This window comes from Danio rerio, chromosome 22 (assembly GCF_052040795.2).
Source record: "Danio rerio strain M-AB ecotype USA chromosome 22, GRCz13ab, whole genome shotgun sequence".
Taxonomy (NCBI): Eukaryota; Metazoa; Chordata; class Actinopteri; order Cypriniformes; family Danionidae; genus Danio; species Danio rerio.
In genome coordinates this window covers 800596-817326 of record NC_141042.1, presented here as the reverse complement: position 1 = coordinate 817326, position 16731 = coordinate 800596, and the positions used below count along the sequence as shown (strand labels likewise).

Below are 16731 nucleotides of genomic sequence, written 5' to 3'. Positions count from 1 at the left end.
CACAGCTACACGCGTTGAATGCGCTGTGGGTTACACCGGTCACTTGACGCAGAAGTATAAACCAGGCTTAATACTTCTGCGTCAAGTGACCGGTGTAACCAACGGCGCATTCAACGCGTGTAGCTGTGCATTTATACTGCTGCTGCTGTCTCTGTTGGTCTGCATTAACACTTCTGAAATGCTAGTTGGCAGTGAGGTGTAAATGTTCCTCTGTGTCGAGTTTCTTTGCCTGTTTTGTTCTTTTTGAACACTTCCGGGATATACAAAAGGCTCAAACTCGCTCATTTTGAGGCAGGAACCGGCAGATGTGCAACAACTTCAACTATGAGGTAAACACAAAACAAAACTTTCCATCCGGAGCTCCTTCACGGGACTCCACGCTTGTAAACAATCGCTCCATCGGGCTCGCACGGCTCTCGGTCCCGCCCAGACTCGTCAGCGCTACAAAGCCGACCAATCACAGAGCTTGGGCTACGCGTCGTTGCGACGTGTAGTTACATTTTTTGAGAGGTGCACGTCAGCGACGCCGGCGGCCATGGTGTAGGGCTATGCGTCAGCGCCGTAGCATACGCGTACGCTTGATGCAGAAGTATAAATCAGCCTTAAACCAGGCTTTAGGAGGCCATGATGGACAGAGGCCGTGGGCAGATTTGGCCAGGATGCCGGGGTTAAACTCCTACTCTTTTTCCAAGGACATCCTGGGATTTTTAACGTCTCATCCGAAAGATGGCGGTCATTGAGCGGTATAGAGTCCCCGTCGCTCAGGGCCGGATTAACCAATGGGCCTTATGGGCACAGGCCAAGGGGTCCGTGTGCACTTGTGGCCCCTGCGAGGGGGAAAAGAAGCCAATTTCGGGGTGTCTTTTTAGGGTAATTGCAAATAACGCAGTTAGTTGGAATAAGCTGTTCACGGTTTACGCCCAACGATGTCTGATAGACAGAGACAAGATGAGTAAAGAGCAAAGCAGCATTGCAGCGTGAGTGGCGTACCTCGTCACGCGCACAGCAGGACCGTGCAGAGACCGTCTGAAGGGCATGTGCAGGATAAATTTTTTGAAGAGCCGGGGGGGGGGGGGGGGGGGGGTTGGGGGGTGTGCGCGCGTACTGAAGAGCGGTGTTGTCGCGCGCGTTCTGATAAGCTGTATAGTCGCGCGCGTACTCAGACCGGTGTTGTCACGCGCCTACTGAAGAGCGGGACCGAGAGTGTGCCGCGTCGCGGGGGCACTTTTGATCATTTTGGAAGGGCACTTTCTATCCAAGACTAAAAAGGGCATGTGCACTGCACAGGTTGAGCCCTATGTGTGCACGTGCCTGGCGCACAGCAACATCTTTTGACGCGATTGATCATCAACCCGGTTCCTATCCACCATCTGCTGAACTCCTGCTACTTTTCCTCTCCCCATTACTCTTCAGATTGGAAATATATTTATTTTTAATAGGAAGAAAATATTTTGTAAAAAATAATGCAAATGTGATATGAAGTGCCCGTGGGTATTTAATAATGTTTAGCCTATTTCATATGTGTAACAGCATCTAAATAGTGATTATATTCTATAAACAGTTATTTTCCGCCTGGTGTAAAATGTTAGCTGAATGTTTCAATGACTCTATGTCTGCTTCACAAAAGGTACAAACATTACAATCCATATTAAATCTATATCTGAGCAACTAGTAGATGTTTGAATATCTCTAACCCCTCACTAAACATCGTAAATATAAATTCATTCATTCATTTCCTTTCAGCTTAGTCCCTTTTTATCAAGGGTTGCCACAGCAGAATTAACCGCCAATTATTCCAGCATATGTTCTACACAGCAGATGCCTTTCCAGCTGCAACCCATTACTGGGAAACACTCAATCACACTCAATGCACACACTCATACACAAGGGCCAATTTAGTAGATCAGTTCCTATAGCGCATGTGTTTGGACTGTGGGGGAAACCGGAGCACCCGGAGGAAACCCACGCCAACACGGGGAGAACATGCAAACTCCACACAGAAACACCAACTGACCCAGCCGGGACTCGAACCAGCGACCTTATTGCTGTGTTAATCTTTAAAAGACTATTAGTGTAATAAGATAAAAGTATTTTTATAATTATTTTTTTGGGTTTTCACCTTTATTGTGATAGGACAGTGGAGATCTGGAAGGTATGGGGAGCAGAGAGAGAGGAAGGGTCGCCAAAGGACCTCGAGCCAGGAATCGATCTCAGGTCACTGAGAACACCTCAGTACCATGTGTCAATGCACTAACCACAAGGCTACTTTTGTAGGTTGCCAGGAGAAAAGTATTTCAAAATAAATATACATATAAAAAATAAATAAGAGGAATGACTAAAGATAGATTACAGATGTTTACCTAATAAAATAAAGTAATATAAAATAACAAAATAGATTATGACAAGACAATTTCAGAGAACCAAAGTAATATTTAATAATAATAATGAATAATATTTTATTAGCCTAATTATGAGTCGTTATTATCAGTAGTTGTCAAAATAATTGTTTGTAATTCAGTTGCTATCAAAATGGTAGAGAAAATAAAGACAAAATAACAATAAAATAATAAAAATAAACGAAAAATAGTAGCTCATAATGAAAAATAATATTAAATATTTATAAATATTTTTTTATTATTAATAATTATAATACAATCATTAAACTATGAACAATAAATTAATTAACTTTCAATGCAATTTTTTGAATACAAGAAAAATACAACAACAAAAGTTGGAAAATATAAAAAATTATCTTCAAAACAGAAACAAAGCCTCAATCATTAAGAAGAAGATTACCACAGGCATTAATAAAATTAAAATATTAGTATTATTAAGATTAAGAGATTAAGCAATTAACGAAATTTCAGCCGGGGTAATATTAAATCATTTTGTGCATAAACAATTTACAATAACACAAAAAAGTGAAAGAAACAACAACAAGGCAAAGCATAAAGTATACATATAAAAAACAGCTGAAGAGTAAACAATAAACAGATCCTTGTACTGAAAATGTACAGCTAAATTACCAGAGCTTTGAAATGTTTACAGATCTAATACACGGTTCAGTTCCTGTCAGCGCTCGGTGTAATGTTAAAAACAATGGCTGACGTCAGCGGCGCGCGTCCAGCAGGGGGCGCGCGCGGAGCTCTGGTCGGGAGCGCGCATGCCCGTGTCCCGCATTGTTTGGATCAGCTGTGCGTGGATGTGAAACCCCACCCAATGAGGAAGGACGAGCCGTGAGAGCAGCAGCAGCAGGAGCCCGCAGACCCGAGCCGACCGACCGCACCATGATCGCGCTATTCAACAAGCTGCTGGACTGGTTCAAGGCGCTCTTCTGGAAAGAGGAGATGGAGCTGACGCTGGTCGGCCTGCAGTACTCCGGGAAAACCACCTTCGTCAACGTGATCGCGGTAAACCGAGCCTTTCTGCTTCATTTATAGGCCGCGCGCGCGAGGAACGGGTCGCGTGATTGACGCCGCGGGCCTCATTACAGCGGACAGATGATCAGACACACACTCACACACACATCAGATACAGCGTTCAGATCAGACAATACAGAGCTGATACAATGTTTAGAAGATACAGTGTGTCGGACTGAGCGTCGCTACGTTAGATATGCAGTGTGTCAAATCAGAAACAACACATCAGATACAGTGTGTCAGACACAGCATCATCACATACAGACAGTGTAGCGAAGTGTCGAAGCAGAAACTACGTCAGACACACGAGATCAGATTCTATGTGTCGGGTATTAGAACAGGTAAAGAAGATACAATGTGTCAGATACAGCGTCAACACATCAGAAACAGTGTGTCAGATACAGCATCATATATCCGATACAATGTATTAAAGTGTCCAATCAGAAACAGCACATCAGATACAATGTGTCAGATATTAGAACAGGTAATATGAAAGATACAATGTGTCAGATCCAGCCTCAACACATCAGAAACAGTGTGTCGAAATGTCAAATCAGATACATCACAGGTGCAGTGTGTCAGATACAGCGTCATACCAAACAATGTATCAAAGTGTCGAATCTAAAGCTAAACATTAAACACAGTAGATCAGATACAACGTGTCAGATATTAGAACTGGGATTATAGATGATACAGTATGTCAGATACAGCGTCATCAGATACAATGTTTTAGATTTAACAACACATGAAATAGAAGATACAGTGTGTTAGATACAGCGTCCACACATCAGATACAGTCAGTGTCATCTCATACAATATAGCAAAGTGTCGAATGAGAAGCTAATCATTAGATAAGGCGTAATCAGATACAATGTTTTAGATTTAACAACACATGAAATGGAAGATACAATGTGTCAGATACAGCGTCCACACATTAGATACAATGTGTCAACTTCAAATCAGATACATCACAATAGATGCAGTGTGTCAGATACAGCATCATCCAATACAATGTATCAAAGGGTCAAATCAGAAACTTAAGTCAAATACTGTAGATCAGATACTATGTGTCAGATATTAGAACTGGTGTTATAGAAGATACAATGCGTCACATACAGTGTCAGATACAACGTCATCACATACAAAATAGCAAAGTGTTGAATGAGAAGCTAATCGTCAGATACAGCGTGATCAGATCCAATGTTTTAGATTTAACAACACATGATCTAGAAGATACAGTGTGTTAGATCCAGCCTCAACACATCAGAAACAGTGTGTCAAAATGTCAAATCAGATACATCACAGGTACAATGTGTCAGATACAGCGTCAACCCATACAATGTTTCAAAGTGTCGAATCAGAAGCTAAACGTTAAACACAGTAGATCAGATACAACGTGTCAGATATTAGAACTGGCATTATAGATGATACAGTATGTCAGATACAGCGTCATCAGATACAATGTTTTAGATTTAACAACACAAAATGGAAGATACAATGTGTCAGATACAGCGTCAACACATCAGATACAGTGTGTCAAATCAGAAACAACAGATCAGATACAGTGTGTCAGATACAGCATCATCCAATACAATGTATCAAAGGGTCAAAACAGAATCTTAATGTCAAATACAGTAGATCAGATACTATGTGTCCGATATTAGAACTGGTGTTATAGAAGATACAATGCGTCACATGCAGTGTCAGATACAGCGTCATCACACACAAAATAGCAAAGTGTCGAATGAGAAGCTAATCGTCAGATACAGCGTGATCAGATCCAATGTTTTAGATTTAACAACACATGATCTAGAAGATACAGTGAGTCTGATTCAGTAGATCAGATTTAATGATTCAAGTCAGAGAGCTTCAGAACAGATACAGCGTGTAGAAGATTCTGTCAGACTGAGCATCGCTACGTTAGATACAATGAGTCAGATACAGTAGATCAGACTATCTGTTTACTGTTCAGCAATTAAAATTGTCTTCCAGACAACATTAACGGTGGCCAAATTACTGAAATAAAGCACCAAAATCGAATTTAGTACAACCAAATTCAGTGTACTCGTCTAAACAGGAGAATTCTGCCTTATTTTTATCCAAAATAAAAGTATCTAACCTTATCCCCCGCTATCTGATCAACACTGAGTGCATCAGTGCATCCACAGTACACTATATACATCACATTATACATAGCATTTGTATTGTTTACCAGTATAAGATGATATAGAAGACACAATGTGCCAGATATTATATGTAGAAAAGACCGTAGGTGTGTTTAGAATTTGTTTAAAGATCCAATCTGCTCCATATGAACCCTTTAGTCATAATAAAAGTGCTCAAGCCAAAGGAAATAGTCATCGGTTTGAAAGAGGATGGAAAAACCCTCGAAATAAAAATTCTGCCATGTAAATCCATTGTTAAGCAGATTACTTTGCCACAGTTTTGGAAATAACACAGCTGTTCATAATAGTGATGAACATAACGGGTCCTTCACACATCATCTTTTCTTTTTACAAGTGCAGCAGATCAGACACAGTGTGTAATCAGTGCAGTCGACTATAATTACTGTGTGTGTAGCATCATTATCAGTGACAATACAGCATCAGCATAGTGTTTCTAATGACATTTACAGTGGGTCAGAGATGACATCATCATCATCATCATCACAATATAACAACACTGAGTCATTCAATATATAGTGAAAATGAACATGCAGAGTATTGATTATTGTAGAGTTTCAGACGTGTAAACGTGTTTGCGTTTGTGTGTGTCTCCTGCAGTCTGGTCAGTTCAGTGAGGACATGATCCCCACCGTCGGCTTCAACATGCGCAAGATCACCAAAGGAAACGTCACCATCAAGGTCAGCACAGACACGTTTAACAGATGTATAGATGAAGTCGGAATTATTCGCCCACCTTTGATTTATTTTTCTTTGTTAAATATTTCCCAAATGATGTTGAACAGATTGAGGAAATGTTCACAGTGTGTCTGATAATATTTGTTCTTTTTGAGAAAGTCTTATTTGTTTTATTTCGGCGAGAATAAAAGCAGTTTTTTATTTTTTAAACACCATTTTAAGGTCAATACTATTAACCCCTTTAAGCTATATTTGTTTTCGATAATCTACTGAACCTTACCTAATTACCCTAACCTGCCTAGTTACCCTAATTACCCTAGTGAAGCCTTTACATGTCACTTTAAGCTGTATAGAAGTGTCTTGAAGAATATCTAGACTAATATTTTTTGAGAGCAGAGATGTTTCATGTATGCAGGTGGTAATGAGTTGTTTCTGTGTGTTTTCCCCACTGTAGTTGTGGGATATCGGTGGTCAGCCGCGCTTCAGGAGTATGTGGGAGCGTTACTGTCGTGGCGTCAGCGCTATAGTGTGAGTATAATATCTACCATCTCGACACACACACAAGCGTCACGTGTGTTCATAACGTCACGTGTGTGTCCTGCAGGTACATGGTGGACGCAGCAGATCCAGAGAAGATCGAGGCATCGAAGAACGAGCTGCACAACCTGCTGGACAAACCACAGCTACAGGGCATCCCGGTCAGTAGAGCCGCACCAGCCGTATCTAAAACACAGCATCACCGTCTGTGTGTCTAACCATCTGTCTGACTGTCTGTCTGAACATCTGTGTGTTTATCTTAGTGTCTGACCGGTCGTGTATCTGTCTGTCTGACTGTCTGTGTGTTATCTGGTCGGCATTGTCTGTCTGACTGTCCGTCTGACTGTCCGTGTGTCCGTCTGTGTGTCCCTCTGTTTGTCCGTCTGTGTGTCCGTCTGTGTGTCCGTCTGTGTGTCCCTCTGTTTGTCCCTCTGTGTGTCCGTCTGTGTGTCCCTCTGTTTGTCCCTCTGTGTGTCCTTCTGTGTGTCCTTCTGTGTGTCCGTCTGTGTGTCCGTGTGACCGTCTGTGTGTCCGTCTCTGTGACTGTCTGGCCGTCTGTGTGTCCGTCTGACCGTCTGTGTGTCCGTCTGTGTGACTGTCTGACCGTCTGTGTGTCCGTCTGTGTGACTGTCTGACCGTCTGTGTGTCCGTCTGTGTGACTGTCTGACCGTCTGTGTGTCCTTTGGCCATCTGTGTCTGTCTGTCTGTCTGTCTGTCTGTCTGTTTGTGTGTCAGTCTTACCATCTGCGTATCCGATTGTCCGTTTGACCGTCTTTGTGTCTGTCTGATTGTGTGTGTCTGTCTGACCATCTGTGTATCTGATTGTCCCTCTGACCATTTGTGTGTCTGTCTGACCGTCTGTGTGTCCATCTGACTGTCTGTGTGTCGGTCTGACCGTCTGTGTGTCCGTCTGACCGCCTGTGTTTCCGTCTGACCGTCTGTGTGTCTGTCTGACCATCTGCGTATCCGTTTGTCTGTCTGGGTGTTCGTCTGACCTTCTGTGTGTCCATCTGGCCGTCTGTGTGTTCTTTTGGCCGTCTGTGTGTCCGTCTGACCGCCAGTGTGTCTGTCTGACCGCCTGTGTGTCTGTCTGTAGGTGCTGGTCCTCGGCAACAAAAGAGATCTTCCCGGAGCTCTAGATGAGAAAGAGCTCATTGAGAGAATGTGAGTTGTAATTTATTTTATTATTCAGCTCATTTTAATGTAAATCATTATTAAATAGAAACAAAAGTGCTAGAATGCACATTTTAATAAAAGTGTTCATCTCTATTATAAACAGCATATTTGTTTTTGTTTGTAAATGCGCACACGAATCTTTAAAGATGTCTTTATCTTGCATTTCATTTTCAGAAGTTCTCTCAGTATTTAAAACGTGTTTTCTATTTAGTGTTCAGTCATTGCGTGTGTATAGCTCTGACTGAAGTCTGATGGTGTGTGTGTGTGTGTGTGTGTGTGTGTGTTGAATCTCCAGGAATCTGTCGGCCATCCAGGACAGAGAGATCTGCTGTTACTCTATCTCCTGTAAAGAGAAGGACAACATCGGTAAGAGACGCCGTTAAACACTCTCAGAGCTCACACTTTTCACAGATAAACAGTTGACAGAACTACTTCTCACTGCTTTCGACACTAACTATAGCTATAATGACTGTCTCTGACTTTAAGAAGTGACGTAAATGATTACTATTATTAATTTAACAAAGTTGCTTGTGACATTGACAACCATATTACATAACAACATAGACATAGCAGTAGATTTCAACCTGCCAACATCCTACTGTCCTTAATAATTATAGCCAGATTTTGCAATTATATATATATAATATTACATTTAGCTTTGGACGATGAAAGTCTCGTCTTCATTTTTGCTATATAGTATTTATCGTTTGTGAGTGTACTGTCTGTATGCTGATAATGACGGATATATTTAAACAATTCTTTTTATTAAGTAAATAATTACTGTAAAATAAATTTAGAGATTGTCATGATGTTGGTGCTTCTTTACGATGTTTTTAATCATCAGCGAGTTCTGTGATTGGCTGCTCAAGCTCTGTTTGGGCGTGTCCTATGCTAATGAGCCTGTTGTATGTGTGTGTGTGTGATGCAGACATCACACTACAGTGGCTGATCCAGCACTCGCGGACCCGGCGGAGCTGAGGGCGAGGCGTCTGATTGGAGGAGCTGCGTCATGTGATCAGCTGTATTCCATTATAAACAAACGAGCATCCGCCCCTCCCCCTCTGTTCTGATAAACTAATCAACATCATGTCCATCGTTTGATTTTTCAGTTTTTACTTGAATGTGCTTTTTTACGGTTCGTCATGACGTGTTTGGTCTCCTCGCGTGCGGCGTTCTGCATGTTTGGGAACGAACCAGCGCTCGGCAGTACGTTCGCGCCAACCTTGTTGTTTTAATGTTATTCCAGCGTTCCCAGAACATTCCCAGAGAATCTGCTGATTGTACGCATTTAACGAGATGGTGAATCTTAGCATCGTTAGCTTATGTGTGCGATCTGGCGATTATAACATCACACTGTTAGCCAAGGTCACATGGTGTGCGTAAAATCTTGTAGCATAACAAAATCTGTCGTTTTATCGGAAAGCACACGAATCAGTCCGAATGAAGGTTTTATATGTTTTCTTTGTGTCGCCGTTGCGTGCAGAACAACATCAGTGTTTAGACGATTCTTTGATCCCCGATTGTTCGTGAAACCATATCAGACGGCAAACGCTGATCTGTTTCTGTTCGTTGCGCTAATAAAACCGAATATCGTGCGAATCTCTTGGTTCCGAACGCTGTTCATATCGGGGAGAAATGAAGATCTTGCCATTGTTTTTTCCGCTTTAATTTTGTTTACAGCTTGTTTCGTTTTTGTCGCACATGTGGACGTTTTTGGCCTAAATCATAACGATTTATAAACACGTCAGTAGTTTATACATATGTAAATTGACATATTTTTTCATTCTTTATTTGTTTTTGGCATGTTTTTACTCATGTTTTTCAGTGTTTTTCAACTGGATTATGTAAATAGCAACTTAAACCAAATGAGATCTCCCCTCTGAGCATTACAGTGTTTGTCTTATTGTGATTAGCATCCTACGATAATAATAATTATAATAATAATAACAATAATGATATTGAAGAAGACTCCACTCATATTCACAGCAATCTGAATGAGCGGATTGTGTGTGTGAGCGATTGTGTATGTGCGCGCGAATGCCGTGATGTAGACTTGAATAATATTTACGTTATAAATGCCGCAGGTTTTTTCTGTTGATTTTGCGCAACTGCTAATCATTTTGTATTCATCTGCACTAATAATTTGATTTTCTGCGTACCATGAGTTCATAATCTAGATGAGTTAGAACACACAAGACGACAAATCGGCATGGCTAAGCTTAAAAGTGGATGTAGCAAATTCATGTTACGACCCACGTTACAATGGTAGTTATTTTTATTAAAACTGCTAACATTTTAGCATTATTGTCGTTGAAAAGCGACAACATAGGCATTTACGAAGTCAACGAAATTGATGTAAAACAAAATTCGAAGTTAGCCAAGTGAAGTTTGTAATTCGTTACAAATTCGTTATCATCATAAATTGCTTTAAATGTAATAAAATTTATAAATTTGTTGATTTATAACAATGTAATTAATTAAGTCATATTCATGGCATGCAACTTTGTTACATTGTTAGTTTCTAAGTGCCCTTTATGTCATAAAATGATACATTTTTAAATTATAGTTGGCCGACTGTCATTTTGTCGTGTTGCGCAAGTCGATTTGACACTAATTGCAGAACACTAGATTTTCTGCTCTCATTCATCGTGACTTAAGCTCATCTGGCCTCTCGTGACATCAGTATGTGTTTATTTGAATATTTTTGTGTGTACTTAAATGTGGCCAAAAGTTTTTTTGTTTTGATATGTTGGGATTCCACACTGGTTTCCCGTTGCATGGCTCATTATGGGATGGAGCAGGTTGCCATAGTTACTGTATAATCAGAGTGTGATTGGACTGAGCTCAATGACGTTTTTTTTTGCTCCTGTTTATATATGGACCCCACAGTACCTTTTTAAAGCAGTCACATAACTACAGTTTCTGTACAAGACTCGATCACTTGAGTTTTACATTCGGGATCTTTCTATTCTCTCGTACTCGCGGTGATAACTGTACATGTTGTTCTTGTTATTTACAGATTATTTAAAAATGAAATTAAATGATTTCCCTCTCAGAAGTGCTGCTGGCTCTTTCTTCAGTCAGTAAATTTGGGTTGAATTCAATAAAATTGGATGGAAATACACTGTAATGTTGATGGTAAAATAAATATGACATAAGAGATTGTAGGTTTTAGTATGTAGAAAGCTACATATGCTGTATCTATATTTATTTTATAGACAAAACACCACAGAAATACCAAGTGTATCATCCCACAATGCATTGTGTATTTTAAAACAAAATGCATTGTTACATAGTAGACGTGTACTGTGAAGTAAACAGCGAGTCACCAGCAGAGGTCAGTAGAGACCAATGTTTATTTCATTAAGTATTAAATAAAATCTCTCCAGTGCAATTTTTGCACTTTAGGTAAACTTGTATGAAGTCTAAACTACAACAAATAACAATACATCATAAAATCAATTAAGACATTAGAAGTTTGTTTATCTTCTAAAATAATAAATAAACATCTGATTTAAATAAAATTACACAGAAATAACAGAACGTCATTCATGCTGAACAATAAGATTACTATGGAAACTATGTTTGGTTTTAATGAGATGTGTATTGGTTATGTCTCCAATTTACTTATTTATTATTTTGATTATGTAATCTAAACTTTTATTATTTAATTATTACCCTCTTTATAATGTATTAAAACCCTTCAATTCTAATGGAATATGTCTCAAAAAGCACACTATTAAAATGTACTGGTTTTAACAGTAAAAATTTGACCATTTCTGTTTTTTATTGTAGTTTTAGCGGTGTTATGTGGTGGTGTCTTGTATTTGCAGCCGGGATAACGAATGGTATTAATATTAAGTCAGAAATAATGAGACAGTTTTGTCTTCTGAATTATTAAATAAACTTTTTCAAAACTGAAATGACAAAAAGAGTGTTTCCGCGCGTGTCGGTTTAAGTCCAGTCAGCGAGTTCGCGCTCTTTTTTTAAAATTTAAATTCACTTTTTAACGGACACACATAAACTCGTAATTGCCGTTCCGTTGGTGGATTGAAGTTACGGTCTTCATGAAGAGTTTGTCGGAGCTCGTTCGCCCCTCAGACCCCTCGCTGATGTTCGTTTTGGACCGGGGCTCCTCTGCTCGGATGTGGGCATTGTGGTGGTCATGGAGACGCGGACAGCAGCCGGATCTCCAGCGGGGCTGAGCGGACACACACCGGCCTTCCTGCCCCCGCGGACGGTCGGTTCCGGGAGCCCGCGGTGCTGTGGAGCGGCTCTGAGGGACGGTTTCCACGGCGATCGGTCAGAGATTCAGTCTACTTAATTCAGGACAAAACAAACAGTGTCTCCGGGAGCGTCAGGACACACACACACACACAGAGAGAGAGAGAGAGCTTCAGATTGAATTTATAATAAGTCCGGTTTATTTCTTCACAGAAGGTCTTTAGCTCAAACAACTATAGCAGTTTATACTATTATTTTTGAGCCATATTGTAGTAAAATTCAAGTTTATTTGTAGCTATAGCGCTTATTGTATCAAAGTGGCCTACTAATAACCTTAACTAGTTAATTTGAATTAAAATACTGTGTGTGTGTGTGTGTGTGTGTGTGTGTGTGTGTGTGTATTTTTCTATTTACAACTCTTTGTTAATGAAAGCTCCAGCATACTGTAGTATTAACTGTAGTGAACTGATAATCTCTAATAAGTGCTATAGTTCATATTCTAGTAAATCGAGGTGGATTGTAGTTAGGCTTGGGCCAGTATACGATTCTTCTGACGGTATGATAACCTTGGCCAAAGATTTACCGGAATTGGGATTACTGCTCTAAAATATATTCTTTTTAAATGTCAGGGTAAAAACAAAACAAACAAACAACAAAAAAATTCCCCCTTGAGCACAAAATGTTTTATTGTTTAAAAGATTTCTAATATTTTGGAGCAGTAAACATGCCCGGCTAAATAATGAAAATTAATTATTGACTTCTGCTGTCTTTAGTTTCAAAAACACTGATTTCTTTACCATTTAAAACTGCGCCTTTGGATATGTTTTTTACTGGAGATGCTGTTGTCCTAAAAAAACGTAAATGAAAAATCTTACCCATACCTTAGGATTACAGAAAATATTGGCGGTTTTAAAACCTTGACTATTCCAAACCACTGTATACCTTGAAAACGGTTATCGTCCCATGCCTAATTGGAGTATAGTATACCCTATAGTTTAAAACTAGTCATTTGTTAAAACATTAGCAACTGTTGAACCACCGCAATAGATTAAAGTACTTTACTATAGTATAATTCAAAAACACTAATAAATTACTTCAGCATTATACTGTAGCATTACTTCAAACAAAGCTCTACTAAATAAAAGGGTTTCATATACCATTAAACCATTACAAACCTCAAATTTCAGCCATTAAAATCAGGATGTTTTAATGGTTATGTATTTTGAGGCACGTCCTATTAGGGTTTATTAGTTTTAAAATGCCATCAATAGAAGCCAGTAGATGACCCAAAGCACTGTTATAGTTTCCATCAACCCTTGTGCACTGTTAAAATGTACTCCCCTTTAATGCAAGTGATGGAAAAAATGCATCAGATACATATTTTAAATGATTTTTTTTTGCATAAATCTGTTAATCAACCTTAGTCCTGACTAATTAATTGCTTAAAAATTACTCTTTAATTGCCAAAGTCATAAATGATGTCACTGATTTGGTGAAAAAACAATACTTACAATAGGCGCCAATAGCCTAGTGGTACTGTGCGCTAACATATAGCACCAAAATGCTCACGGCGACCCGAGTTTGATTCCCAGCTTGAGGTCCTGCAGATCCTTCCCCTCGCTCTGCTCCCAATGCTTTCCTGTTTGAAATCTCCACTGTCCTATCATAATAAAGGTGAAAACCCCTTTTAAAAAATAACTATATAAAACACACACACACACAAAATGACATATTTTTAATATAAAAAGTGTTTGTGGATTGGATTTCTTTCTTAACTCTTATCAAAGTCTTGAACATGTGGATGATTAGTAGCAACATTGGTGTAACGGAGGCCAGCTAGTGTGTGCTGTGCAGGTAAACCTCACTCCTCTGACCTCTAAAGGTGCTCTAGCGACAGAAGCTAGAGGCCATGGTCTTTAGCCTCCTTGATAGAGCACCCGATTGCCATGTGGAAGGTCCCCGCTTCGAAATCAGCCTGGAGCGGGTTGGGTGGTGTAGGACCGGCGGGGTTACATTGACTTTGATGCATTGTTGGATTTTTATTTTTTCTCCCTAATTTACTGTTGGTGGCTGTTTTTGCCCTATTTACTAACAAAAAATGATAGTAAGTTTGCCCACACATATTCTCAGAATATGTGTCCAAATAAGATTTGTCTCCAAAAATGATTCTGCTAGCTGAAACACAAGACTTTGTGGCCAAATTAAGACTCAAAATCAGCCTACAGAGTGGATGACAACATCCCCAACAGCACAAACGGGTTAAAACCCAATAGAATTTCCATTATTAAAAATGACATCCATTATAAATCCTATGATGGTGTTTCTCAGCGGGACTATAACATTGAAAGCACATTTTTTCCAGATGCTTTCCATCTTTTAAATAGTGCCATGGTATCAGCAGCACATCATTTGTGTAGACGTGTTGTGCAATTCAGTGCTGATTTTCATTCATGAATTCACATCTGTCACAGCAGAGTCACAGTGTGTGTGGGTTTATAGTTGAGGAGCGAAACTGTCAACACATTCAGTGACAAAACCTCCTTTGTGGACATTTTGGACGACTTCAGTCAGTTAACACAGTGTCTGAGTTAGTTAAAGACATCATTTTCACTAAATTAGCGATGGCGATTTTAGAGCGTAACCTCCAAGATAAACCTTTAGATTATTTATAAAAACTTTAATCAAGCTGTTTTCAAAATAACACAAATGATATCAAGTTATCAATAACAATAATGTTTTTTAATGTATATTTAGGGATGTTTTGCCTTAAATATATTAACTTAAAGCCTCTCACTTTACCTAATTTGACTGCCTCCGCCTCCTAAATCATACATTCTGCTTCAGTCATCATCAAACATACTGTATACATGAAACATCTATTTTCTGTATTATCTGCATTTTCAGTGATAAAAACACATTTAGTGTGTCTCTCTGTTACATCGATTATAACACGGCAGAACAACCTGTAAAGCACTCATAGAAAAATCATGTGACTTGCTGCAAGTGATGTCACTTCCTGTGGAGGGAAACTCTAGACAGCATTGAGGCGTGTTATTATTCTTCTCTCATTTTTGGGCAACATAGGATTCACCAATAGTAGATTAATGATGTGTCACCACTGTTACTGTCATATTTCTGTCTAGTCATGTTTAAAACACAATAATATGATGAAAACGAATAAAAGTGTGTTTTAGGCACGCCATGTGGTTAGCATCTGGAGCTAAAGCACACAATGATGGAAAACTCTATGGTCAACACTTATGGTTTAAAACATGGTTTAGCAATATGTTGTTATGCCATATATATATATATATATAGGGTACCTGAGTCCTACATGTCCCACAGATATCCACAAATCATCATTATCCTCATAAGTTGATTAACTTACTATTAACTTGTTGCTGTGTATGTTCATATGGTGTTAAATTTTCCCAATGAGCTGTGCTATATGTGGACAAGAACCGCATTCGTCACAAGTATTTTTCCATTTTTTGTATGGTCTTGGTTAAAGCATCACAAGCTGTAAACTAAGCCAAAGCTAAGGGGAAGATCTCAACACAAACAATGATCTTAGACAAAGTACATGAAAATCCAATTCGTAACTTTTTAATTTAGTGGCTAATTCATCGGAATTCGTACGATCTAATCCATACAATTTAGTACGATTTGCTCCACCCAATGACGGTTAGGGGTGGGGTTAGGTGCCACGCCTCCGTTTTAAAATCGTACTGAATCGACTGAATTCATAGGAATTAGCCACTAAACTGACAAACATAAAAATACTTGCGTCTCCGCTTGAGATCGGGCTGGTAAATCACACAAAGACACTGTAAAGACAGGAAAGAACTACAATCTGTCGCACTGCCAAAGATATGAACTCCTTCATTTTCCTTCAACTTAGTCCCTTTATTCATCAGGGGTCGCCACAGCGGAACGAACCGCCAACTATTCCAGCATATGTTTTACCCAGCGGATGCCTTTCCAGCTGCAACCCAGTTCTGGGAAACACCCATACCCACTCACTTATACACTACTGCTAATGTAGTTCATCAGTTCCCCTATAGCGCATGTGTTTGGACTGCTGGGGAAACCGGAGCACCCGGATGAAACCCACGCCAACACGGAGAGAACATGCAAACTCCACACAGAAATGCCAACTGACCCAGCCGGGACTCAAACCAGCAACCTTCTTGCTGTGAGGCCACAGTGTTAACCACTGCTGCCCCAAGATATGAATTGTGAGTACATTTGTAGAATTTTTGGACTATACCTCAAAGTAAGCCAGTTTTTTCTTTCATTTTAGAGAATCTGAATGTCTGTCTCTTCTTGAAAGTCGTCATTTGTTCCTTTAAAAGATGGCGCCACAAAACTGCACCAAAACAAACGTGTGGAAAAGTCAGCTAAAGCTGTGAAACACACTCTTGACCTCATTGTGCGCGGGTCACGACAGCGCGGAGCGTTTAATCTACCCTGGATTACTAGCTGCGCCATTCTTCCCTCAGCAGAGCCGATCG

General features: G+C 39.7%; 3 protein-coding genes across 3 annotated transcripts in view; 1 reads left to right on the top strand and 2 right to left on the bottom strand.

Annotated features, from left to right (window-relative positions):
• Positions 1-16731, bottom strand: part of zgc:112334 — a gene marked incomplete at its 3' end in the record, with an annotated part of 817035 nt that overhangs the window by 178519 nt on the left and 621785 nt on the right.
• Positions 1-16731, bottom strand: part of prkar2ab (protein kinase, cAMP-dependent, regulatory, type II, alpha, B) — a 773085-nt gene that overhangs the window by 178517 nt on the left and 577837 nt on the right.
• Positions 3192-11048, top strand: arl8a (ARF like GTPase 8A). Its single transcript, NM_001200020.1, has 7 exons — positions 3192-3410; positions 6203-6283; positions 6735-6808; positions 6885-6978; positions 7914-7981; positions 8289-8359; positions 8922-11048. Exons 1-7 carry the CDS (start codon positions 3288-3290, stop codon positions 8969-8971), a joined length of 561 nt encoding a protein of 186 aa, NP_001186949.1. The 5' UTR covers positions 3192-3287; the 3' UTR covers positions 8972-11048.

What these genes read in the sequence shown, in the direction of transcription:
- arl8a (NM_001200020.1), top strand. Translation starts at nt 3,288, where the DNA reads ATGATCGCGCTATTCAACAAGCTGCTGGACTGGTTCAAGGCGCTCTTC. An exon ending in AAGGAAACGTCACCATCAAG is followed by an intron (nt 6,284 to 6,734) that starts GTCAGCACAGAC and finishes TCCCCACTGTAG; the next exon opens with TTGTGGGATATCGGTGGTCA. An exon ending in AAAGAGCTCATTGAGAGAAT is followed by an intron (nt 7,982 to 8,288) that starts GTGAGTTGTAAT and finishes TTGAATCTCCAG; the next exon opens with GAATCTGTCGGCCATCCAGG.